General features: G+C 45.0%; 4 protein-coding genes across 4 annotated transcripts; 2 read left to right on the top strand and 2 right to left on the bottom strand.

Annotated features, from left to right (window-relative positions):
- Window positions 1-1,238: 1,238 nt before the first annotated feature.
- Window positions 1,239-12,002, bottom strand: LOC130386000 (trafficking protein particle complex subunit 14-like). Its single transcript, XM_056594788.1, has 5 exons — window positions 11,966-12,002; window positions 11,480-11,616; window positions 9,894-9,972; window positions 8,782-8,896; window positions 1,239-1,648 (listed from the first exon to the last, which is right to left on the bottom strand). The coding sequence occupies exons 1-5, from the start codon at window positions 12,000-12,002 to the stop codon at window positions 1,492-1,494; spliced, it is 525 nt and encodes a 174-aa protein (XP_056450763.1). The 3' UTR covers window positions 1,239-1,491.
- On the top strand, window positions 6,274-18,566 carry LOC130386429 (uncharacterized). Its single transcript, XM_056595350.1, has 3 exons — window positions 6,274-6,284; window positions 16,508-17,252; window positions 17,344-18,566. Exons 2-3 carry the CDS (start codon window positions 16,574-16,576, stop codon window positions 17,625-17,627), a joined length of 963 nt encoding a protein of 320 aa, XP_056451325.1. The 5' UTR covers window positions 6,274-6,284; window positions 16,508-16,573; the 3' UTR covers window positions 17,628-18,566.
- LOC130386428 (uncharacterized) lies at window positions 6,322-8,092 on the top strand. The gene has a single exon (XM_056595349.1). The coding sequence runs from the start codon at window positions 6,342-6,344 to the stop codon at window positions 7,383-7,385; it is 1,044 nt and encodes a 347-aa protein (XP_056451324.1). The 5' UTR covers window positions 6,322-6,341; the 3' UTR covers window positions 7,386-8,092.
- Window positions 14,144-26,453, bottom strand: LOC130385999 (trafficking protein particle complex subunit 14-like). Its single transcript, XM_056594787.1, has 11 exons — window positions 26,436-26,453; window positions 24,711-24,840; window positions 24,306-24,392; window positions 23,253-23,373; window positions 22,428-22,575; window positions 22,120-22,205; window positions 21,632-21,783; window positions 21,285-21,421; window positions 20,086-20,164; window positions 19,234-19,348; window positions 14,144-14,970 (listed from the first exon to the last, which is right to left on the bottom strand). Exons 1-11 carry the CDS (start codon window positions 26,451-26,453, stop codon window positions 14,814-14,816), a joined length of 1,230 nt encoding a protein of 409 aa, XP_056450762.1. The 3' UTR covers window positions 14,144-14,813.
- Window positions 26,454-27,304: the final 851 nt, after the last annotated feature.

Below are 27,304 nucleotides of genomic sequence, written 5' to 3'. Positions count from 1 at the left end.
TATAAATAATAATACGAGTAAATACATGATTCAATTAATTAATAAAACACCTCTTATCTCATGCCTCTTGTTGCTGAATGTTCAACATTGATTTGGCTGTTTCAATCTATCCATAGTGTTTCATAATAAGTTGGATAATAGTGTTTTACTAATTAGTGGATCACAGTGTTCTACTAATTAGTGGATCACAGTGTTTTACTAATTAGTGGATCACAGTGTTCTACTAATTAGTGGATCACAGTGTTTTACTAATTAGTGGATCACAGTGTTCTACTAATTAGTGGATCACAGTGTTTTACTAATTAGTGGATCACAGTGTTCTACTAATTAGTGGATCACAGTGTTCTACTAATTAGTGGATCACAGTGTTCTACTAATTAATGGATGTCTTCTGGGTTGGGGCCGATCAAGACACCTTCTACAAAATGTGTTCTCAGAGCCTCCTCATGTCCTAGGGATGTCTGGATTCAGGGGGGACCCGCGTTAGGAACAGGTCAATCTCCTGAGCTCACTTGATGGTTCTCCTTCATGCTGGTGAGCAGCAGCTTGGAAAGGGTAGCCCACACTTTCTCTGTGTCTGAGTTGCTGAGTTGCGACGTATATTCCAATACAGTAAGAAGCAGAGGAAACATCCTACCTAGGTGCCTAGTTAGGGCAAGCTTCAAGGAAGCGTGGGAAGGCTACTCGGTCGGTGGAGGATATCCAACGAGACCATGCTGCACAAGGAATTTGTCTTTTAAATTATCACAATTATGACGTCAAGGCATGATTACATATTTGCCAATCGAACATGTCTGTCGGGTTAATGTGTCTTCATTATTTCAAGAGAACTGTATATGAACAGCTAGCATAGGGTCTTGGACAGTCAGTAAATAGACACAAACGGCCAAAGTGACTTTTTGGGTTGTCAGGTGCTGCTAATCTGCAGCCTCATTCAAGTACTTTCACAAAGTAGCTCCCTAACAATGACTCCCTTTATAGATCCTGAGGTTATAGGAAGCCTCCTCAACATTGAGACACAGCCTTTGTCTTTAGTTAAGGACTGTCCTATTGTACAGTCCATAGTTAAGGACTGTCCTGTTGGACAGTCTTTAGTTTAGGACTGTCCCATTAAACAGTCTTTAGTTTAGGACTGTCCTGTTGGACGGTCTTTAGTTAAGGACTGTCCTGTTAAACAGTCTTTAGTTAAGGACTGTCCTGTTGAACATTCTTTAGTTAAGGACTGTCCTGTTGGACGGTATTTAGTTAAGGACTGCCATGTTGAACAACGCTTTTCTAAATCCCCAGAAGTCGTCTCCTGTTCTTTTGTGTTAAACCAACTCAACTCGACCTTTTGTCTAGTTTCCCCACCCAGCAGTTTATTGTGTACACTTTGTACTCGATTATTATATTCTGCTATTTTGTCACTCGATCTACTTCCTGTTTAACTCCTGTTTCCCCGTCTCTCTCTCTGTCTCGCTCTAGCGCTCTCCTCCTCCCCCCGTCCGTCTCTCAGCAGATGGGCTCCAGCACCAGAACCTTGCACTCTCTCTTGGCGATCTTGTCCAGGGAGAGCAGCGCCTTGTCTGGGGGGGGCAGGTACAGCGGTCTCCCCACGGGGGAGCCCACAGGAGGGGTTATAGCGCGCCGCTCCATGGCACTGCCTGTCCTGCACACAAGAACACACACACAGACACGCACACACACAAAGACACCCACAGACACACGCACACAGGCACGCGCACACAGGGACGCACACGCACACACAGGAATAGAAACACAAGTGGCAGTATTTTTATATATTTTAGAGCATGGACCAAGAACTGCATGTTGCACCAGAAACCCTTATGATGACACCCTGATTGTATAGTGATATGATTCTATATTGAGCGAAAGAGGAACTTGCTAAGACGCGAGATACGGGAGAGCCGACATGATATCACATCTTTTTCTTTCTGTCTTGGTATCTCTGTACACACATTTCATTCGTTCCCATTAAAAAAGATGACAAAAGATGATTGACTTCCACTTCCAACTTGTTTCACTCAAGTTAAGTTAAGGCCTAAACTTAGTTTATAAATCCACACAGATTCGACAATCAGTTTGATATCATCCATTCTTTAATAGTCACAGTTGAAGCACATTATATAACATGATGGAATCCAACTACTACATCTTTCGCATGTTTCTTTGTAATCTAACACTCTCCCAGGGAGAGTAGAGGTTGTAGTCTAGTCGGGGACGTGGGAAACCACTGTTCAGACTGTGAACCTCTGCAGAACGTTAGTAATGCTCACTGGCTTGTTCCACATCAACCTCTACCTCTGAGGACAGAAAAAAACGGCAGATTATATAAATGTAGCAGGAAGGACGGTTATGATGGGAAGTGCAGCTTGGCCCCGCCCACTGGCACTGATTATCTAGATCAGGTGGCACAGGTGGCGCTTCCTTTAAAAGATTGTGAGCCGTGGACGGGAGAACACACTATTGTGGTGTAGATTGAAGCGAGAGCCCCTCGATGTCTCAGCTGTGCAAACAGAAGAACGTGAGTCTTGTTGGAATGTTGGGTTTGTTTGTCGTTTGCGCAGACTCTTTCTTATGGATTAGCACCTAACACGGTCCACTGTATGTATAGCCTCGGCTTGGTGTCTGTGCGTATGGTGACCAGTAAATGGTACACGCAAGCTACCGACGCTTTACTTGCCAAATAGTGAGTAGTCTACACGGGTCTGCAACAACGTAAGTTTATCCATTCCATTTCCATAGACAGTCAGTCTTTTCATTCAGAGATCTTGGGCCCTATCTTGCATCCGGCGCAAGTGACTAAGTCACTGGCGCATGTGTCGTTGCTAGTTTACAACTGGCGCAGAGCGTTCTTTTCCCACAACCGCCACTCGCCGGTAAATTAGGGATTGATCATGCGCCCCAAGGGGCGGTTCGGCGGAAGGAGGAGGCGTGTTCTGGCGCAAACGGTATTTTGCCGTTTCTGAATACCATTGCGCTACTGACCAGGAAATAACTGGTTTAAAGTCAGTGGCGCGTTGTTCAGATGCTACTTTAAGGGCGCATGCATACATGCGCATGCGATGCATACGGATTGCTTGTGCACCTCGCGCATACACTTTGCTTCTCTCATCTACACGGACAGCAGTTCCCTTTTTTGCAAACCATACATAATTACAAGGCAAATAAAATATTACCACAAAAGGAAAATCATTGTGGTGTCCATAAAGATAAAATAAATAGGCATAAATCTAGCGTACACATTTACCCAAATTATTCACGCGAATTGTAGCAGGGGTAATGACGGATCAAATTAACCTGGTTGACCAATAGTGGCAAGAGACATATGTAGGCTATATAAGGACACCTGTCAAAGTGGGTTGTCCGTCAAGAATCAGGAACCACAATTCTGAAGACTGCGAAATCACCTTCTGTAAGTCAATTTAAAATATTACTCTGCATACCAGTTAAGTTGAGGTTGCTCATAATTTTTCTATTGCACTGTGGAATGGAATACGTCCTGGGACCGAGGATCAGACGCCGGGGGGAGAGGGTCTACCGGCCCAGACACACCTCTCTCCCTGAGTGAGGAGGAATGCAGGCGTAAGCTACGCGCCTGACCCGTCAGGCTGTCACAGATATCTGCCATCTCCTGGCAGATGAGCTGGGGACTGATGCACGCTGTCCCTATGCCCTCCCCGTTGCAGTGAAAGTTACAGCGGCACTGCATTTCGATGCATCTGGGTCGTTCCAGCATCCCCTTCTATTGGACTCATTTCACAATCGGCAATAAGTTCGGCTATACATGCAGTTACGTCAGGTCTAGTCCGACATGCTGGGGAATACATCAAATTCCCCGTTACACCAGAAAGACAGGAAAGAACAAAGCAGGAGTTTTGGACCAAGTGGGTTCCCTGGCGTCCTTGGTGCTATAGACTGCACCCATATGCAGGTGCTCCATCAGTAAACGCACTCGTATACATAAACCGGTAGGGAACTCATTCGATTAATATCCAAGTCATTTCCGATGCTAATTGTAGAATAAATCATGTCTTTGCTAATTACCCTGGCTCAAGCCATGACTCTTTCATATTGGCCAACTCAACCATTCCTGCCATATTCGAGGGGAATCCTCCCTTGGATGGGTGGCTGTTAGGGGACAACGGCTATCCGTTGAAGACATGGCTCATGACCCCATTTCTTATGCCAGCAACAGTGCGCGAAATTGTATTCAACAGGAAACACACACAAAACACGCAGTGTAATTGAACGTACATTCGGAATACTGAAAATGCGCTTCAGGTGTTTGGATAGGTCAGGTGGTAGCCTACTTTACAGTATGGTCCTCAAAAAGTCGCAGCATTCTTTGTGGCATGTTGTGTTTTACACAACATTGCCATGAATCATGGATGTGTCGATGACATTAATGAGGATAGATTAGAGGACTGAAGGAGACGTGATGCTGAACTGCATGTGCCGATGCCATTACGTCCAAATGCCCCAGCAGCAGCACGGGAGAGGAGAGCTCATCCGTCAGAGGAGCTGCATCGTATATAGTGAGGTACGCAAACTAATGACATCTCCGCTGTATTGTTTAGCTACATTGTACAATTATTACCATGCATTCATAACCTTATGATTCAGAGAAAGTGAGCCCAAAACATCGGAATGTCCTTGAAGAAAAAATGTATTCGACTTGTCCAAATGTTCGTAGGTGTAAATGAAAAGAAAAAATACAAAACGAAAAATGAAAAGTTGCAAAGATTTGAAGGAGATTTAGCCGAAAAATTCATTATTTTCTCACTCCTCTGAACCTTTCTTGGCGTGCGCCTGGCAAATCCGCCATCATAATAGCAATCCGCCATGGAACAAGCGCCGATCGCTCTTAAAGGGGATGCGAGAAAACGCTCTGATTGGTTCATTGCACGTTACGCCCAAACCACACCTACGGGTAATTAGGCTGCTTCAGACCAACCCTTTTGACACTTGCGCCGCGGCGCATGTGTCATTTATCCGCCTGTAAAATAGCGATAGCGCCGTAGAACCGCCCACAAAGCTACTTGCGCTTTCCACTTGCGTTTCTGACCGTTAAAATAGGGCCCCTTATGTCTAAATTATCACTAGGATTCAGAAGCAGTTCAGAAGCATAATCGGCGGACTGCAGCCCTCTGAACGACTTGAGGAGGATCGTCTTCGTCTGTTTAACCAGCCACTGTTTTTCCAGAGCTTAATTTTTTTTTTTTTATCTACTCTGATGTACGAGTGCCTCGAATATTTGCCACAATTGTCTTTGGCTGACCTGATGTAAGCGGGTATAGGCCGTGAAGGTCTGCTAGTAGCCTAGTAGCCTGTTCACCTAACTGTTTTGTCTGTGTCTTTGTTTTTTTATGGCCATTGTGCAATATTTCTTGTAGGGGCAGCATCCCGTTTGCAGTGTTCATTAGTGTATGTGTGCGTGTGTGTGTGATAAACAATTGTGTCTGTGTGTGTACGGCCTATTTGTTGTGAAGTCTTTATTTTCTGTGCATGCTAATCGTACCTATTCATTCAACATTATTTACTGTGACTTTTGTATTGTGGGATTTCATCTGCTGCAGCCTATATATGACCTTTGCTTGCTCTGGTGGCCAGCCAGTATATTTATTGTGTCGTGGCCAGCCAGTATATTTATTGTGTCGTGGCCAGCCAGTATATTTATTGTGTCTAGAGTCTAATACATTTATATTTTTGATTACATCAGTCCCATTTCTGTTTCTTCAGTGGACAGAACCTGCATATAGTTTGAAAGGGAGTGCTGTTTGGTAGCTTAGTGGTGCAAATAGGGAGCTTTAGCACCCCCTGGGGGTTACATAAATGCTAGGAAGATTTGGGATGCTAGGACATATGGGACCACTGAGAAAGAGGCAGAGAGATCCCTCCGACGGTTCCAAGATGGCTGAAGTCTGCCCTGTCACATTCCTCTCTGCTAGTGCTACTGTAGCACAAAGGAATTCCTAATTTGTTAACCTGTCTCAAATGGGCGGATCCTGTCACATAAGCAAAGTTTAATATACTACCGGCTGATCTGAAATGCTCCTAAATTTCATGAAGGTAAATTAGTATTGTTTTTAAGACAAAAGAGGCGGTCTAGAAACGTGAAAAGTCAGAGACGGCTCAATCCAAAGCATGCAGAGTAGGTTTGGGGTCGGCTCCCTGAATACCCGGGACAGTTGCCGGGTTTACACGAATGATAACAACATTCACCCACCATCGTTATTAGGAAATGCAATTACGTCATCAACACACGGTTCCCCTTTCTACGGGTTAAAAGGAGCTTAAAAAAAAGAAACCACAGTGACGGACAGTAAAAGGACATAGGCATGGCTGATTTCACCTGGTATGTACTGTTCTTCAATAGTTTGTGTTTTGTGTTGTTGGCACAAGCTTCAGATTCTCATGTCGACATTTATAAAAGAGTTGGTGATTCAGTGACCCTGCAGTGTAACATGACCAAAATCTACACAAAATGTTCCTCGGTCACATGGATCTACGCCAGAGACAAAATGGCGACGATAATCGAGTTAGTGGATAAAGGAAGTTTGAGACAAGATCTCAGTGGATCCAAAGCCTCAAGACTGAGTTTGCAGCCTGACTGTTTTCTGAATATCAGCGATATTAACGTTGGAGACGCTGGACGCTACACTTGTCGGCAGTACGATTCACTTAGAAAAAAACATGGAGAGGATGAAACCATTGATCTCTCTGTTCTCTCTGGGATCACTCAGGAGGACAACTTCACGTGTACTCTGCATAGCGTTGTCAGAGCATGTGGGGGTGTCAGTCTGAGATGGTCAGACCAGGGGACAAGCGACCGGATAAGTCAGGAGTCCCCGGGGCAATGTGTCGTCCGTCGGCCGAAAACGCAACCCCTCGACAGCTCAGGGCTCCGCTGCCTTCTGATGAAAGACGGCGTTTATAAGACATCAGTTGGCTTTTCTTCAAAGGATCAGATCATTCACACTCAAACTAACATCCCCCCCAGGGCCCCTGGGGGTACGGGGCATAAGGAGCTCCCCATCTACCTGGCTGTAGCAGTGAGTACAGTGCTACTGGTTCTGATTGTTGCTGTTCTAGTACTCAAACGCAAGAAGAGCACAGGAAACAAGCAGAGCCCCCCAATGTGTGCAGAAGACCCCAACACGATGGGGTCCCCGGGGCAGGGGGAGCCAACCCAACGCCTGTCCTACGACCAGGGTGAGCCGGACGGGGGTCTGCTCTACGCCTCCATTGAACACAGGACTGGTAGTGGGAAGGCCCGGCCCCCCAGTGTGGAGGAGGGGGGCTGTGAGGGGGATGAAACAGTCACCTATTCCACCGTTTCAAAGCCCCCCACTAACCTCCCTGAGCATTCATGCAGCAGATAAACAGAATCAGATTTCTAATTAATCAGAAGTGGAAGTTTAATTGTAAATATTTTTTCATCCCAAAAGCTGTGAATAGATAATTCTGTTTCATGTAAAGAGTATCATAGTTATATTTCTAGAAGCCTGACATTACGTTGGAGTTCTTTTGTTGTTGTAAAATAACCATGATCTTCAAGTCCTGCTTCACCGACTTTTAGTTGTGATGTCTGTATGAACTGAACTTTAAATTACTTGCAGAAAATATATAATCAGAAACTCTTAATAATGTAAAATGATATATCGTCCAAATTATTTAACCTTGTTCACATTATTACTTTGTTGTATACGGGGAATGGGTGAACCTAGCGATTGTTAGTGCTTTGCACATGGTTCTATGAACATCCTTACTGTACCGTCAGCCATATATTGTTTTACCTTCTGACAAATGTACTTATTGTAAGTCGCTTTGGATAAAAGTTTCTGCTAAATGCCCTAAATGTTAATGTAAATGTTACTTTTTTAAAAGGCCTTTATATAAATTGCACATAGAGATAGCTTCATTTCTCGAATTGAAAAGTGTAAAGTTATTTAGTATTCGAATAGCCCTGGCATTCTCCTGACTACTTTTGGTTGATTTCTTATTCCTCAAACCTTATAATAATATTCTATCGTCTCATTAAATATTCTATGTCAATCGCTGTGTGTGTCTTTCCCATGATCAAGCTTTATCAAACCACACTTGTGTGTGTCCTAAAACAAATTCATTTTCATGACTTCCAACCTGATGCAATAATGCAGAAGAAAGGAGAAGATGAGAGTTCCTTCTTTGTCTTCCTTTATCTAACTATCGCTCTTTCTTTGCCAAAGATGGGTATGAATTAGAAGACATATTTACAGTTTCACCACACTGGTACATCACCAGTATTAACAAAGTATAAGTGTTTACAAATCTTCATCAAACATTCAAAGAACTTCTGATAAAAGCGGACCGCTTTAGCCAGAGGGTCTGAACTCTGAGAGGTTCAGAACCCGACAGAGGGTCTGAACTCTGAGAGGTTCAGAACCCGACAGAGGGTCTGAACTCTGAGAGGTTCAGAACCCGACAGAGGGCCTGAACTCTGAGAGGTTCAGAACCCGACAGAGGCAAAGAACTCTGAGAGGTTCAGAACCCGACAGAGGCAAAGAACTCTGAGAGGTTCAGAACCCGACAGAGGTCTAGAAACCGACAGACCTCGAGGTCTAAGGCCGTCTTCACAAACTATCTGCTGTACTAGAGGAGGAGACTGTGTTTTTCATTCCCAATGAAACGATTCAAAAGTAGCGCAGAAGCCCCATCTAGTAAAACAGAAGCTAAGTGGCTAACCCCCCTAGCCCCCGGGGGGGGGGCAGTGATATACCTCCAGCCAGGACGCCGTACCTCATGATGTGTGAGCGGGACGGCTGCTGGTGGGAGAAGGACTGCGAGCGGCCCAGGCTGGCCTGGTGGCGGTCCAGCAGGTCCCTCACCGCCGGGCTGGAGGGGCTGTTCTTCCCTAGAGCCGGGAGGAAGGACACACCGTCAGATATACAGCGCCTCCACCCAAAGGGCCTGCGAGAGGAACAACGGTCTGAGGCGCTCCAAGGTCCCGCCAGCCCGCAGCTGTCTGCGCCTCGACCGCGGCCTAAAGCCCCACGAAGACTGAGCCTAGGAGTCCGCTGACGTGTGTTAAAGAGATGGCTTCTTTGACCAGAGAGCAGGGAGGAGAGGGAGTGTTGACGTTCCCAATTCCATCTGGGTTTTGTCCTCAGCATTAATGCTCAGTGAGGCCCGGTGGTCGATCCACCCGTCACACGCTTACTTCCCCATGTCGAAGTAAACTGGAAAAACTAGCGAGTCAGGTTTGCTGTTGCAGATGTGATGTTAATCTGCCTTATTGCCTTAGATCTGCCTTATTATACGCATGGAATATATTTACAGACATACATGTGGTACACTGAAAGGGCGTCCGCATATACTTAACATCCCCACACACCATAATAAGACACATTAAGAGTTAAAAACATCATCTGTACGAGACATAACCAATATTTTGTGTCTGATGGCAGATTGTTTTAGACAGCCGACTTAAAGGTGATGTATGTAAGATTGAAGAGCTGTCGTTTGAGGGTCATTTGTTAGAAATACCATAGCCGTCCTTCAGTTGTTAGTGAGTGAAATGCTTTTGTTTCAAATGAGTGTGTCTGCGTCCGTATGAGCCAATACAGAACATAGAAGGCTCCCAGCTTTCTGACTAATCAGGGCATCTCTTCCATGATTGGATCAGGGAATACATCTAGCTTGTCAATTGTGTATCCCCCCCACAGGGGGGGGGGTGGGGGTACATTTGCCCCACATTTGCCCGCACTACATTTGCACAATCGAGGAAGCTACCCCTGCCATCTGTTCCCTCCAGCCAGCCACTGGGAGTGACTATATAAGCACATCTGATCAGTATATTCCACATGCTAGCTCAAATACTCAGAGCAGAAGCTCAGATGATTGGTTCTCACGTGAGAGTGGGCGGGCATCAGGGGGCGGGTTGGTCACTGAGGCGGTGAACTGCAGCTTCAGCTTCATGTGCTGACTCAGCTGAGGAGGAAGGGGTGACAGAGAACCACATTAGGTCACATTCAAGAACGAATGGAAAAGAAACTCGTCTATATTAAATATGAGAAACAGTCTATTCCATAGAACCGCACATTCCACATATAATAGTCTCTACATACAAACTGTACTATTGGAATATGTGAACAAGTTAATTCTTCTCACTGCTCAATTTCTAACTTTACTTTTCTATACACTCCAAATGTACATGTATGTGATTTGTATTTCTGTGTGATCATGGGATACATTTACCATAGGTTTAAATAAAGAATTATTTTGCCTAAATTATTGAAATGAGTCAATCAATAAAGGACTTCATTCTGTGTAACATACACGTGTTACTAGTTTACAGATTCTGCCGCTAATGAGATGAAACTTGTTTGCCTGGCTGACTCCAGGTTGTCCCCTAAAGCTGTACACCTCTCTATACCTGGCTCAGCTCACCATGAGAGGAAGAGACAGGGAGGGCTTCATGAGCCTCCTTCATTCTTTCTCTCACTTAACTTAAACTTAATATGTTGAGGTTAACTAGATAATACTACAGTTAGAGGCAAACACTGCCTGTAGGAGCCATATTAAATGTGCTTTATTTTCGTGTAATTTTACCCCGTGCCACTAGGGGGCTGTGTGGTTCAGTTGACCTCGGGTCAGCAGAGTGAGGCATTTAACCTGATTGAACCTGATCACAGGTTGTTGTTGATGGAGAAGCAAACAGTTTTTCGACTGTGCCCGTGTCCCCGTGTCCCCGTGTGTTAATGCATCTTAGTTTAGTGAGGAATTCGGGTTTATTGTTTTGTTACATGTATTTTGAGTTAGAATTATTGCGGCTGTGTATTATTGGAAGGAAAATAAACCAGCAAAATAAACTGAAACTGCCGTTTTTGTGGTAATTGGAGCGCGCTGGGCGCACGTCGGAAACTATAAACGGAATCAACAACCAGTACTACTAAGTTTAGGGCTTAGTCAGTCTACACTGCCTGCCTTATGATCGTATTCCACAATGACACACACAGTGGTGTGACAGTCTGAGAAAGTTGAATACATGCTTACTTTCTGAGTAGAAGTGATTGTTATTGTGCTCATGCATGTCTCAGCTTTATGCTAACTCATATGTGGTGGAGGCATTTTCTCTTTGATGATACTTTACTCAAGATTGTGTTGGTTGGCAGACAATCTCTCATAAGGACATGTGGGTTATTATGTTTTATATCCGTTCAATTTATAAGGTGACAAGTGGATTTCAATCAAAGAGTACCTGTTCATGTGATATAACTGTATTGTGTAAGAGGTCAATTCTAGCGAGGTGTAATCAACTGAGAATACGGAGAAGGGCTGTTCTGATTGGTCCGTGCATGTATGAGGGATCCACACATTCTGGGTACATAACATGAAGCCTGATCCCAGATCAGGAGTTTCTTTGTCTTTCTCGCTCTCTCATATCTGTGAAGGTGTTTATCCAGGACGTGGCCTCTGGCAGCGGGAGGCTAGGTACCTCGTACAGGCCGGGCTTGAGGATCTGGAAGGCCACGGTGAAGGACAGGGTGCTGCCCCGGCGGCAGTGGCCCAGGTTACTCAGGGGGGTGTGGCACACCACGGCGCTCAGGTCCGCATCATCACAGTGACCCCGGCCTGAGAGGACGGGAGCAGGAGGGTCACAGGTCACTCACCTCACCTGACGGCATCGGTCGTCTAATGTAGCATGTCGTGTTCAGTAACGTCAACCCATTCCATCCAGTACAAGCCTCTCTCTCTCTCTCTCTCTCTCTCTCTCTCTCTCTCTCTCTCTCTCTCTCTCTCTCTCTCTCTCTCTCTCTCTCTCTCTCTCTCTCCCCCTCTCTCTCTTTCTCTCTCCCTCTCTCCACATGTGCAGACACAGACACACTCCCACCTCTTTGGAGTCATCGTGAGGACAGTCATTGTGGTGCAGCTGAAACAGGAAGTCGTGTAACCTCCAGAGTGCTGAGCATGCTGGGTAAACTGGAGGTGGCGCTCTCAATCTTGCAGAAGGAGGCCATGCCTACTTCTTCTGACTGGTGGCTGGATACGGATAGATGCTTTATTACAACGCTCTGCCGTTATTAAAAGATAGAAGATAAGAGAGCAGAGGGGGCAAGAAAGCAATTCAAAACCGATACTCTCACAGAGCATTTCCCCCACTAATAGCTTATGGGTGGCTATACCAGTCCATTTCTAACAAATGAACCTCAAACAATACCTGCTATTTCGCCGAACGCAGTGTGCGGCTCCTACCGCTAGGGGGTGGTAGAGAATTCTAAAGAAATATATATGTTTTTATTCTTCATGTAGGGGTGAGCTTCATGTAGTATACAGTATATTACAAGGGTGAGCTTCACGTAGTAGTATATAGTATCTTCAAAGGGTGAGCTTCATGTAGGATATAATGTCTTACAGGGGTGAGCTCCATGTAGTATATAAAATATAAGGAAGGAAAATGATGGTATGAGTTCAGTTGAATGGTAGCTGTTCATGATGGTGTGGGTGGTACCATGCCTGCCTTAACCTGCCATTGGGCCCTGGGGCTGGGCCCCCTGAGAGGGGATCTTACAATGAAGATGTGTAACTTATTTCCGACATTTTGCGAGTGTGGCTGTGGTGTAAAGGGGCCACTGGCCCTCTTTTTTCTTGGCTGATGATAGGCCTCTGATCTTTGTAAGCCCCAAACAAAAAATCACATTGTCTTGGGCCTTCGCCGATCTGGGGGCCTATCATGGGCCAGTATAAAATATAAATAAAAAAAAATAATAATAAAAAATAAAAATAAAAATATATATATATATATTTTTTTTTACTGCAGCTAATGATGGGCCCCCCGATCGGCGTAGGCCCTGGGGCTTCAGCCCAGGCAAGCCCGTGCATTAAGGCGGCCTTGGGTGGTACGAGTCGACGACTGAAATAAACACACCAGCCTTTGAATGAAATTTGTATGTTTACAACCGAATCGTCTACAACTTGACAAGATGAACAGAAAGTTCTCCATACAGCATTCGTTCTGCTTTCATTCACTTATTTGTATATGATCAGACATTTGTCTAAAAATGGTATTACTGAAAACAATGTGATTACAACACTATTGAATGCTGCACAAAGTACAATACTTTAACCTCCTATTGGCATAACATGTCAATTATGTTATGTTGCCAGTAAGGGGGTTCTCACGTGAGAGAGCTTCAGAGAGTAAAATCCAGCTAAATAATACATCTGTAACACAAGCACGTCGTTCACCATGTATGTTACCCTCAATACTTTCTGAAAGACATCAAAGGTTGTAAAAGGCGGCCATTTAAACCCTCAGCTCACCTTCAGAAATCCTACAAAATCTCACAAAATAAAGTTAAGCAGTTCTCTATAATGATTGTGTATTAATAAATAAAGTATAATATAAATAAATATATAAATAATAATACAAGTAAATACATGATTCAATTAATTAATAAAAAAAATCTTATCTCATGCCTCTTGTTGCTGAATGTTCAACATTGATTTGGCTGTTTCAATCTATCCATAGTGTTTCATAATTAGTGGATAATAGTGTTTTACATATTAGTGGATCACAGTGTTCTACTAATTAGTGGATCACAGTGTTTTACTAATCAGTGGATCACAGTGTTCTACTAATTAGTGGATGTCTTCTGGGTTGTGGCCGATCAAGACACCTTCTACAAAATGTGTTCTCAGAGCCTCCTCATGTCCTAGGGATGTCTGGATTCAGGGGGGACCAGCGCTAGGAACTGGTCAATCTCCTGAGCTAACTTGATGGTTCTCCTTCCTGCTGGTGAGCAGCAGCTTGGAAAGGGTAGCCCACACTTTCTCTGTGTCTGAGTTGCTGAGTTGCGACGTATAATCCAATACAGTAAGAAGCAGAGGAAACATCTTACCTAGGTGCCTAGTTAGGGCAAGCTTCAAGGAAGCGTGGGAAGGCTACTCGGTCGGTGGAGGATATCCCACGAGACCATGCGGCACAAGGAATTTGTCTTTTAAATTATCACAATTATGACGTCAAGGCATGATTACCTATTTGCCAATCGAACATGTCTGTCGGGTTAATGTGTCTTCATTATTTCAAGAGAACTGTATATACTGTATATCTAGCATAGGGTCTTTCTTGGACAGTCAGTAAATAGACACAAACGGCCAAAGTGATTTTTTGGGTTGTCAGGTGCTGCTAATCTGCAGCCTCATTCAAGTACTTTCACAAAGTAGCTCCCTAACAAAGACTTTCCATTTATAGATCCTGAGGTTAAAGGAAGCCTCCTCAACATTGAGACACAGCCTTTGTCTTAAGTTAAGGACTGTCCTATTGGACAGTCTTTAGTTAAGGACTGTCCTGTTAAACAGTCTTTAGTTAAGGACTGTCCCGTTGAACAGTCTTTAGTTAAGGACTGCCCTGTTGAACTGTCTTTGGTTAAGGACCGTCCTATTGGACAGTCTTTAGTTAAGGACTGTCCTGTTAAACAGTCTTTAGTTAAGGACTGTCCCGTTGAACAGTCTTTAGTTAAGGACTGCCCTGTTGAACTGTCTTTAGTTAAGGACTGTCCCATTGAACAGTCTTTAGCTAAGGACTGACCTGTTCAACAACACTTTGCTGAATCCCCAGATGTCATCTCCTGTTCTCTTGTGTTAAACCAACTCAATATGACCTTTTGTCTATTTTCCCCACCTAGCAGTTACTTGTGTACACTTTGTACTTGATGATACGTATTCTGCTATTTTGCCTTCGGTCCCTCAATCTACTTCCTGTTTAACTCCTGTTTCCCCGTCTCTCTCTCTCTCTGCTCTAGCGCTCTCCTCCTCCCCCCGTCCGTCTCTCAGCAGATGGGCTCCAGCACCAGAACCTTGCACTCTCTCTTGGCGATCTTGTCCAGGGAGAGCAGCGCCTTGTCTGGGGGGGGCAGGTACAGCGGTCTCCCCACGGGGGAGCCCACAGGAGGGGTTATAGCGCGCCGCTCCATGGCACTGCCCGTCCTGCACACAAGAACACGCACACAGGCACACACCCACACACAGACACATGCACACAGCCACACGCACGCACACACACACAGGAATAGAGACACAGAATGGCAGCATTTTAATATATTTTAGAGAAATGACCAACAACTGCATGTTGCAACAGAAACCCTTATGATGACACCCTGATTGTGTATGGGATATCATTCTATATTGAGTGAAAGAGGAACTTGCTAACATGTGAGATACGGGAGGAGCCGACAAGATATCAGATCTTTTTCTTTCTTTCTTGGTATCTCTGTACACACATTTCATTCTTTCCCATTCAAAAGTTAAGTTAAGGCCTAAGTTGGGTAAACTTATTTTATAAATCCACACATATTCAATAATTAGTTTGATGTCATCCACTCTTTAATTGTCACAGTTGAAGCACATTATATAAAAGTTTATTTGCATTGATAATTTAAAGGGCCAACACATACCCTTTTCACATGAATTTTCACACTCATTAACTTTGTCTCCCACACATACACACAAACACACACACCGCACTGAGCTTTTTTATTTAAAAAATGAAAAACCATCTAAAACCGTACAAACGTAGTAAAGTGCATGTTCAACAGACGGTTAAAGACATGTTGGGTTCATGTCCACAGTACAGGGAGACGCTGCACTGCTCAGAGGCCCACAGACGTCTGTTTGAGACGCAGTCCTGCTAGTCCCGCCCACGCAGGGCTGTGCTAAAAGAAGACCTCCCACCCAAACCAAAGGTCCTGACTGGGGATAAAAGACCCCATCAACAGCAATGAAAGACATATTACCACCGACCCCCCGGGAAAAAGACAAGAAGTGACCAGGACTGCACCAAACTCCTCTCAGCACCAGCCCTGATGAGGCCAGATCTCTTTTAAAGGATGGGATACTTCCACTTCGAATTGCTTCACTTAAGTTTTAAGCTTTTGCTTGGAACCAGCATTTTGTTTCATACATGATTGAATCCAACTACTACGTCTTTCGCATGTTTCTTTGTAATCTAACACTCTAACAGGGAGAGTGGAGGTTGTAGTCTAGTCGGGGACGTGGGAAACCACTGGTCAGACTGTGGAAAGCTCAACAGAACGTTAGAAACGCTCACTGGCTTGTTCGACATCAATCTCTACCTCTGATGACAGAAAATAACGGCAGATAATATAAATGCTAGAAAGATTTGGGATGCTAGGACATATGGGACCACTGAGGAAAAGGTGAACTGAAAAAGAGGCAGAGAGATCCCTCCGACGGTTCCAAGATGGCTGAAGTCTGCCCTATCACGTTCCTTTCTGCTAGTGCGGCTGCGGCTCAAAGGAATTCCTCATTTGTTAACCTGTATCAAATGGGCGGATCCTGTCACAAAAGCAAAGTTTAATATACTACCGGCTGATCTGAAATGCTCCGGTCTACAAATGCGGTCAACAAATGTGAAAAGTCAAAGAAAGCTTGATCCAAACTTAAGCATGCAAAGTGTGTTAGGAAATGCAATTACGTCATCAACACAAGGTTCCCGTTTCTACAGGTTAAAAGGAGCTTAAAAAAGAAAAGAAAAACCAGACAGTGACAGAGACAGTGAAAGGACATAGGCATGGCTGATTTCACCTGGTATGTACTGTCCTTTACTAGTTTGTGTTGTGTTTTTGTGTTGGTACAAGCTCAAGATCCTCCTGTCTACATTTATAAAAGAGTTGGTGATTCAGTGACCCTGCAGTGTAACAACGTGATCAAAGGCTACCAACGATGCTCCTCGGTCACATGGGTCTATGGCAGAGACAGTTCGGGGACAGTCGAGTTAGTGACTAAGGGAGGTTTGAGACAAGATAATCTCAGTGGAACCAAAGCCTCAAGACTGAGTTTGCGGCCTCAATGTTTTCTGAATATCAGCGATATTAACGTTGGAGATGCTGGACTCTACAGTTGTCAGCAGTACGATTCACACAGCATGTTTGGGGTGGATGAAACCATTTATCTCTCTGTTCTCTCTGGGATCACTCAGGAAGACGACTTCATTTGTTCTGTGCATAGTTATGACGGAGCATGTGGGGGTGTCAGTCTGAGATGGTCAGACCAGGGGACAAGCGACCAGATGAGTCAGCAGGAGACGCCGGGGCAATGTGTCGCCCGTCGGCCGAACACACAACCCCTCGACAGCGCAGGGCTCCGCTGCCTTCTGATGAAAGACGGCGTTGAAAAGACATCAGTTGACTTTGCTTCAAAGGATCAGAACATTCACAGTCAAACTAACATCCCCTCCGGGGCCCCTGGGGGTAATGGCCCCTCTAGGGAGCACTTCATCTACCGGGCTGCAGCAGTGGGTACAGTGCTACTGGTTCTGATTGTTGCTGTTCTAGTACTCAGACGCCAGAAGAGCACAGGAAACAAGCAGAGCCCCCCAATGTGTGCAGAAGACCCCGACACGATGGGGTCCCCGGGGCAGGGGGAGCCCACCCAACGCCTGTCCTACGACCAGGGTGAGCCGGACGGGGGGTCTGCTCTACGCCTCCATTGAACACAGGACTGGTAGTGGGAAGGCCCGGCCCCCCAGTGTGGAGGAGGGGGGCTGTGAGGGGGATGACACAGCCACCTATTCCACCGTTTCAAAGACCCCCACTAACATCCCTGAGCATTCATGCAGCAGATAAACAGAATCAATCAGATTTATAATTAATCAGAAGTGGAAGTTTAATTGTAAATATTTTTATCCAAAAAGCTGTGAATGGATGATTCTGTTTTATGTAAAGAGTATCATAGTTATATTTCTATATGCCTGAAATTACGTTGGAGTTCTTCTTCCTTTGTTGTTGTAAAATAACCCTGATCTTCAAGTCTTGCTTTTCCAACTTTTAGTTATGATGTCTGTATGAACCGAACTTTACTTACAAAAAATATATAATCGGGACCTCTTAATAATATTAAATGATATATCGTACAAATTATATAACCTTGTCAACATTGTTACTTTGTTGGACACAGGGAATGGGTTAACCTAGCGATTGTTAGTGCTTTGCACTTCGTTCTATGAACATCCTTACTGTACCGTCAGCAATATATTGTTTTACCTTCTGACAAATGTACTTATTGTAAGTCGCTTTGGATAAAAGTTTCTGCTAAATGCCCTAAATGTTAATGTAAATGTTACTTTTTTAAAAGGCCTTTATATAAATTGCACATAGAGATAGCTTCATTTCTCGAATTGAAAAGTGTAAAGTTATTTAGTATTAGAATAGCCCTGGCATTCTCCTGACTACTTTTGGTTGATTTCTTATTCCTCAAACCTTATAATAATATTCCATTGTCTCATTAAATATTCTATGTCAATCGCTGTGTGTGTCTTTCCCATGATCATGCTTTATCAAACCACACTTGTGTGTGTCCTAAAACAAATTCATTTTCATCACTTCCCTTCCTCTTCACCAGTAAGAAGTGCTTTTGCTGCAACGACTAATTTTAGATTAATGACATGTTTCCAACCTGATGAAATAATGCAGAAGAAAGGAGAAGATGAGAGTTCCTTCTTTGTCTTCCTTTATCTAACTATCGCTCTTTCTTTGCCAAAGATGGGTATGAATTAAAAGACATATTTACAGTTTCACCACACTGGTACATCACCAGTATTAACAAAGTATAAGTGTTTACAAATCTTCATCAAACATTCAAAGAACTTCTGATAAAAGCGGACCGCTTTAGCCAGAGGGTCTGAACTCTGAGAGGTTCAGAACCCGACAGAGGGTCTGAACTCTGAGAGGTTTAGAACCCGACAGAGGGCCTGAACTCTGAGAGGTTCAGAACCCGACAGAGGGTCTGAACTCTGAGAGGTTCAGAACCCGACAGAGGCAAAGAACTCTGAGAGGTTCAGAACCCGACAGAGGGTCTGAACTCTGAGAGGTTCAGAACCCGACAGAGGGTCTGAACTCTGAGAGGTTCAGAACCCGACAGAGGCAAAGAACTCTGAGAGGTTCAGAACCCGACAGAGGCAAAGAACTCTGAGAGGTTCAGAACCCGACAGAGGCAAAGAACTCTGAGAGGTTCAGAACCCGACAGAGGTCTAGAACCCGACAGACCTCGAGGTCTAAGGCCGTCTTCACAAACTATCGGCTGTACTAGAGGAGGAGACTGTGTTTTTCATTCCCAATGAAACGATTCAAAAGTAGCGCAGATCTAGTACAACAGAAGCTAAGTGGCTAACCCCCATAGCCCCCGGGGGGGGGGGGGTGGGGCAGTGATATACCTCCAGCCAGGACGCCGTACCTCATGATGTGTGAGCGGGACGGCTGCTGGTGGGAGAAGGACTGCGAGCGGCCCAGGCTGGCCTGGTGGCGGTCCAGCAGGTCCCTCACCGCCGGGCTGGAGGGGCTGTTCTTCCCTAGAGCCGGGAGGAAGGACACACCGTCAGATACACAGCGCCTCCACCCAAAGGGCCTGCAAGAGGAACAACGGTCTGAGGCGCTCCAAGGTCCCGTCAGCCCGCAGCTGTCTGCGCCTCGACCGCGGCCTAAAGCCCCACGAAGACTGAGCCGAGGAGTCCGCTGACGTGTGTTAAAGAGATGGCTCCTTTGACCAGAGAGCAGGAGGAGAGGGAGTGTTGACGTTTCCAATTCCATCTGGGTTTCATCCTCAGCATTACTGCTCAGTGAGGCCCGGTGGTCGATCCATCCGTCACACGCATACTTCTTATTATACGCATGGAATATATTTACAGATATACATGTGATACACTGAAAGGGAATCTGCATATCCATAACCTCCCCACTCCATATTAAGAGTTAAAAACCTCATCAGTACGAGACATAACCAAATTTTTGTGTCTGATGGCAGATTGTTTTAGAAAGCCGACTTAAAGGTGCTCTACGTAAGATTGAACAGGTGTCGTTTGAGTGTCATCTGTCAGAAATAACATAGCCATCCTTCAGATGTTAGTGAGTGTAATGTTTATCCCCCCCCCCCCCACCCCACGTAACATTTGCACAATCGAGGAAGCTACCCCTGCCATCTGTTCCCTCCAGCCAGCCACTGGGAGTGACTATGTAAGCACATCTGATCAGTATATACCACATGCTAGCTCAAATACTCAGAGCAGAAGCTCAGATGATTGGTTCTCACGTGAGAGTGGGCGGGCATCAGGGGGCGGGTTGGTCACTGAGGCGGTGAACTGCAGCTTCAGCTTCATGTGCTGACTCAGCTGAGGAGGAAGGGGTGACAGGGAACCACATTAGGTCACATTTAAGAACGAAGAAGAAACTCGTCTATATTCAAAATGAGAAACAGTCTATTCCCTAGAGCCGCACACTCCTCATGTCTCTACATACAAACTGTACTATTGGAATATGTGAACACGTTAATTATTCTCACTGCTCAATTTGTAACTGTTCTTTTCTATACACTCCAGATGTACATGTATGTGATTTGTATTTCTGTGTGATCATGGGATAAATTTACCATAGGTTTAAATTAAGAATTATTTTGCCTAAATTATTGAAATAAGTATAGAAAAATCCATAAAGGACTACATTCTGAGTAACATACACGTGTTACTAGTTTACAGATTCTGCCGCCAATGAGATGAACCTTGTTTGCTTGGCTGACTCCAGGTTGTCCCCTAAAGCTTTAGACCTCTCTATACCTGGCTCAGCTAAATCATGAGAGGAAGAGACAGGGAGGGCTTCATGAGGCTCCTTCATTCTTTCTCTCACTTAACTTAATCTTAATATGTTGAGGTTAACTAGTTAATACTACAGTTAGAGGCAACACTGCCTGCCTTGTGATCGTATTCCACAAGCACACACAGAGTGGTACTGTTCTGAGAAAGTTTAATACATGCTTACTGTCTGAGTAGAAGTGATTGTTATTGTGCTCATGCATGTCTCAGCTTTATGCTAACTCATGTGCGGTGGAGGCTTTTTCTCTTTGATTATACTTTCTTTGATGATACTTTACTCAAGATTGTGTTGGTTTGCAGACAATCTCTCGTAAGTACATGTGGGTTATTATGTTTTATATCCGATACATTTTTAAGGTGACAAGTGGATTTAAATCAAAGAGTACCTCACTGCTGTTCATGTGATATAACTGTATTGTGTAAGAGGTCAATTCTAGCGAGGTGTAATCTACTGAGAATACAGAGAAGGAGCGATGCAAGGGCTGTTCTGATTGGTCCGTGCATGTATGAGGCATCCACACATTTTGGGTACATAACATGAAGCCTGATCCCAGATCAGGAGTTTCTTTTGTCTTTCTCGCTCTCTCAAATCTGTGAAGGTGTTTATCCAGGACGTGGCCTCTGGCAGCGGGAGGCTAGGTACCTCGTACAGGCCGGGCTTGAGGATCTGGAAGGCCACGGTGAAGGACAGGGTGCTGCCCCGGCGGCAGTGGCCCAGGTTACTCAGGGGGGTGTGGCACACCACGGCGCTCAGGTCCGCATCATCACAGTGACCCCGGCCTGAGCGGACGGGAGCAGGAGGGTCACAGGTCACTCACCTCACCTTACGGCATCGGTCGTCTAATGTAGCATGTCGTGTTCAGTAACGTCAACACATTCCATCCAGTATAAGCTAATCCTATCCAATCTCACGACATCTAATCTGATCAGGACTAGTCTAGGATCGATCATCTATAAATCAATCAGAATGTTGCTCTTTGTCCACCGTACCGTCCGGTGTCCAGACCAGTCTCACGGCGAGGAAGTCCTGCAGGTTGTTGAGCAGGACGTACTTGACCCTGAAGTGCTCCTTCACCCTGACGGAGCTCGGGCAGCTGGCCGTCATCACGAAGCGAGGGCGGTCCAGGCGGAGGCTGGGTAACCTAGCAACCAGAAGCTTGTTTAAAAAAAACAGGAATATACTTACATTGAGAGTTTGAGCCATCAATGTGGCTTGAATAGTGGAGCGACCGAAAGACACAAAAATAAAATCTGTGATGTAAATATATAACAATAATGCTCACTAAACAGATTTCATTTTCCAACTTGAAGATACTGTCCCTCCCTCGTGTATGTATTTAGAACCATTTCGAAAACCATCACTGATACGTTACAACAGATAAATATAAAATCTAGTCGGATTACAACGTTATGGTCATTACAGTCAATCAAGTGTAAAAGAGAGCTCCGTTCCTATTGGGGGACTGGGGGCCACATGCCTGTAGTGGGTGTAGATACAGTTGGTGAAAGGCATCTTGGCCGTGGACCACTGCAGCACAGCGAGAACCAGGGGAACCTCAAGCCCCTGTGAATCCATCCAGGCCAACAGAGAGGGTTAACATCAACACACAGTAAGACTCTCTCTCTCTCTCTCTCTCTCTCTCTCTCTCTCTCTCTCTCTCTCTCTCTCTCTCTCTCTCTCTCTCTCTCTGTCTCTCTCTCTCTCTCTCTCTCTCTCTCTCTCTCTCTCTCTCTCTCTCTCTCTCTCTCTCTCTCTCCACATGTGCAGACACAGACACACTCCCACCTCTTTGGAGTCATCCTGTGGACAGTCGTTGAGGTGCAGCTGAAACAGGAAGTCGTGTTCCTCCAGAGTGCTGAGCATGCTGGGTAAACTGGAGGTGGCGCTCTCCATCTTGCAGAAGGAGGCCATGCCTACCTCTTCTGACTGGTGGCTGGAGACAGACAGACCCTTTATTACAACGCTCTGATGTTATTAGAAGATAAAAGATAAGAGAGCAGAAAAGGGCAAGAAAGCATTTCAAACCAGTTACTCTCACAGAGCATTTCCCTCACTAATAGCTTACAGATGGCTATACTATTTTTAACAAATGACACTCCAATAATACCTCTTAAAGCGTAGGTACAGCACCCTTAAAGGGGTGATATCTTGCTATTTCGACTTTCCCTTTGCTTTAGACTTAGACTGTTGTATATGACGTATGCTTTTATATGTTTTGCGTCTGCTAGACTACAACAGCTCGTTTGCCCTCAAACTTTTCTTCTGTAATAGTGTGACATCAGACTGCAGTGGAAGTGCAGAAGTCGCGCCTCGTAATGTTAACAACTTCTCGGGGGAGTGAATTTAGACAGGCATGGGGCAAAGCGTTCGACAAAGCGCAACAGAGTGGGTGTGCTGACCAATCACAGCAGACTGGGCTACTCGGGAGGGGGGCCTTAACGTAACAGGGTGTTAAACAGAACTTTTTTGAAAGACGCTGAAACAGTGTGAGAGTAATAAGGGGTATTTCTAACATACAGTCATGTAACACTATTCTAGTAGTACCCCCAAATGCAATTATTAACCCAAAAAGCATGATATTGGATCTTTAACTAGAAGCATCGTGCTCACCACACGTTGTCCACCAGCATGACCGAGCCGTCGGGCATCATGGGCAGGTAGGAGGAGTTGAGGTTGGGCATTATCCGGACGTCCCTCACGCTCACCTCCTCCTGGGAGGACTCGTTGAGCACTGAGACCCCCCATGACAACACACCAGGGTTACAGAGGGACGGGGAAAGCACACGGGTCCTACTGAACCTACAGCCACACGTTCACCTCACATGATCACAGTGAGGACAAAGTGTGGAATGAATGTGAATGAATGAATGAGTGGAATGAATCTTTGCTGTATACAGGGAGTGGGTTATGCTAGCGATTGTTGGTGCTTTGCACTTGGTTCTAAGAACTCCTTACTGTACCGACTACGATATATATGGTTGTTTCTCTTTCTTCTATGAAAATGTGCTTATTGTAAGTCTCTTTGGACCCAAGCGCCTGCTAAATGCGCTTAACATAAATGTATTTTTATTTGTACCTTTATCTAACCAGGCAGATCTTTAAAAACAAGTTCTTATTTACAGTGATGGCCTGACAAAAAGCACAAGCTTGTTGGGGGGGAAGGGAAAAGGGGCAGTGAGAAAGGATGGGTTAGAGAGGCAACAGCACACAAACACAGCTGTACAGACGCACAACAATGCAGCAACTTGGACCTGCAGGGTTAACATTCAGCTACTCAGACATACAACAAGCATGAGCAAAGAACAGGATTACGTAAACAAGGCAGAATAGCAGGAATAAACTCATAACAAAATGACAATTGTAAAAAATCATACAAAACCCCCCCCCAAAAAAAAATACAGAAAACATATCAGCGGGTACGGGCGTACATATGAGACAGGAGACTGAGAGGAAGGTTAGATGGAGGGGAAGCAGTTGCAGGCATCTGTTAGAAGGTGTGAGATGGTATCTTTGAAGGCCGGGATGGAAGTTAATTTGACCGGTTTGAGGTGTTTTTGTAGTGCATTCCAGTCAACGGCAAATGTAACGGAAAAGGTCAGGAGGATCCCAGAGGGTCACTGGAGAGGCTGACGGCAGAACAGAGTGTAGAGGACGGCTGCTTACCCTTCAGCACGGTCAGGTGCTTCCCCGAGACGGTCATCTGCTTACAGCGCACGGTCGGAGGAGGCAGCACCGTCAGGGTGGTGCTCACTGTGAGGGGGGGGGGATTCACAGGTCTGGTTAAAAAACGTTAAGAGGTAACTGGGCTTTAACTATTTTTAACCTTGTGTTGAATCTTGCATAAACACACGTGGATGTGCGTGGGTGGATGTGTGTGGGAGGGCTGGATGTGTTTGTGTTTGGGGGAGGATGTGTGTGTGTGGGGCAGGAAGTGTGTGTATGGGGATGCATGTGTGTCAGGGTGGGGGTGTGGATGTGTGTGTGTGTGTGTGTGTGTGTGTGTGTGTGTGTGTGTGTGTGTGTGTGTGTGTGTGTGTGTGTGTGTGTGTGTGTGTGTGTGTGTGTCACCCTGTGCTTTAAAGGTGTTGAGGTCGTGTCTGAAGGTGTGCGTGGGGACCCGCTGCTGGAGGATGCTCAGGTAGCCCTGCTCCTCCACCTCTGCATTCTCTGCTTCCTTCTTCCACACTGTAACCATCACCTGCTCACACACACATCCACCCACACACACACACATCCACCCCTCACACACATCCACCCCCCCCCACACACACACATCCACCCCCAGACACACACATCCACCCCACCCCCCCCCCCCCCCTCCCCCACACACACACAGACACAGGCACTGCCGTAGTACCAAATTCTGGGCCCTGTGTACAAGAGGTACTGATGCCCCCCCCCCCCCCCCCCCCCCCCCCGAATTCCCCCCACCAGCCTCCTGTGCAGAATTATTGACGGGGGAGGGGGGAGACGTATCCTAGCGGCAATTGGCCACTGACGCAGTGTGCGACTCCCACCGCTAGGGGGTGGTAGAAAATCCTAAAGCAATATATATATAGATAATTTATTCCCATAGGCCCCCCTCTGCCTTGGACCGCCCCTCAACTGTCCACCTTATACCCGCACTCCGACGGCCCTGCACACAGGTGCCAGATAGGGCCCCAAGAGTCTTTTTAAGGAGGATATTCAGAGTAAACATACAGTACACCCATTTTTTGGATTTATTTTCGAAATGCAATCTCCATGTAGTATATAATATGTGTGGTATATAGTTTCTTACAAGGTGGACTGCTACCCTTTTGGTAGGGATGAGCTTGAGGACCAAGATCTAGACGCATTGAAACACTAAAGATAAAGAAGGAAAATTATGGTATGAGTTCAGTTGAATGGTAGCTGTTCATGATGGTTTGGGTGGTATGACGAATTAAATAAAAACACCAGGTGTTGATTGAAATGTGTATATTTACAACTGAATCGTCAGTTGACAAGAGGAACAGACAGTTCTCCATTCAGCATTTGTTCTGCTTTCATTCACTTGTTTTTATATGATCAGACATTTGTCTAAAAATGATATTACTGAAAACAATGTGATTACAACAACACTATTGAATGCTGCACAAAGTACAATACTTTAACCTCCTATTGGCATAACATGTCAATTATGTTATGTTGCCAGTAAGGGGGTGGCAGCTCTCATGGACAGTACACGAGAGCTTCAGAGTCAACTCCAGCTTAATAATACATCTGTAACACAAGCACGTCGTTCACCATGTATGTTACCCTCAATACTTTCTGAAAGACATCAAAGGTTGTAAAAGGCGGCCAATTAAACCCTCAGCTCACCTTCTGAAATCCTACAAAATCTCACAAAATAAAGTTAAGCAGTTCTCTATAATGATTGTTTATTAATAAATAAAGTATAATATAAATAAATATATAAATAATAATACAAGTAAATACATGATTCAATTAATTAATTAAAAAAATCTTATCTCATGCCTCTTGTTGCTGAATGTTCAACATTGATTTGGCTGTTTCAATCTATCCATAGTGTTTCATAATTAGTGGATAATAGTGTTTTACTAATTAGTGGATGACAGTGTTCTACTAATTAGTGGATCACAGTGTTTTACTAATTAGTGGATCACAGTGTTCTACTAATTAGTGGATGTCTTCTGGGTTGGGGCCGATCAAGACTTCTACAAAATGTGTTCTCAGAGCCTCCTCATGTCCTAGGGATGCCTGGGTTCAGGGGGGACCAGCGTTAGGAACAGGTCAATCTCCTGAGCTCACTGGATGGTTCTCCTCCATGCTGGTGAGCAGCACCTTGGAAAGGGTAGCCCACTCTTTCTCTGTGTCTGAGTTGCTGAGTTGCGACGTCTATTCCAATACAGTAAGAAGCAGAGGAAACATCCTAACTAGGTGCCTAGTTAGGGCAAGCTTCAAGGAAGCGTGGGAAGGCTACTCGGTCGGTGGAGGATATCCCACGAGACCATGCGGCACAAGGAATTTGTCTTTTAAATTATCACAATTATCACGTCAAGGCATGATTACCTATTTGCCAATCGAACATGTCTGTCGGGTTAATGTGTCTTCATTATTTCAAAAGAACTGTATATGAACAGCTAGCATAGGGACTTGGACCTTCAGTAAATAGACACAAACGGCCTAAGTGACTTTTTGGGTTGTCAGGTGCTGCTAATCTGCAGCCTCATTCAAGTACTTTCACAAAGTAGCTCCCTAACAAGGACTTTCCCTTTATAGGTCCTGAGGTTAAAGGAAGCCTCCTCAACATTGAGACACAGCCTTTGTCTTGAGTAAAGGACTGTCCTATTGGACAGTCTTTAGTTAAGGACTGTCCTGTTAAACAGTCTTTAGTTAAAGACTGTCCTGTTGGACGGTCTTTAGTTAAGGACTGTCCTGTTGGACAGTCTTTAGTTAAGGACTGTCCCGTTGGACAGTCTTTAGTTAAGGACTGTCCCATTGGACAGCTAAGGACTGACCTGTTTAACAACACTTTGCTGAATCCCTAGATGTCAGTGACTTTTTGGTGCTGCTAATCTGCAGCCTCATTCAAGTACTTTCACAAAGTAGCTACCTAACAAAGACTTTCCCTTTTGGGTCATGAGGTTATAGGAGCCTCCTCACCATTGGAACACAGC

This window comes from Gadus chalcogrammus, chromosome 7 (assembly GCF_026213295.1).
Source record: "Gadus chalcogrammus isolate NIFS_2021 chromosome 7, NIFS_Gcha_1.0, whole genome shotgun sequence".
In the NCBI taxonomy this organism is placed as follows: Eukaryota; Metazoa; Chordata; class Actinopteri; order Gadiformes; family Gadidae; genus Gadus; species Gadus chalcogrammus.
Note: the sequence above shows the minus strand (reverse complement) of the source record. Positions and strands in the feature narration are given on the sequence as shown.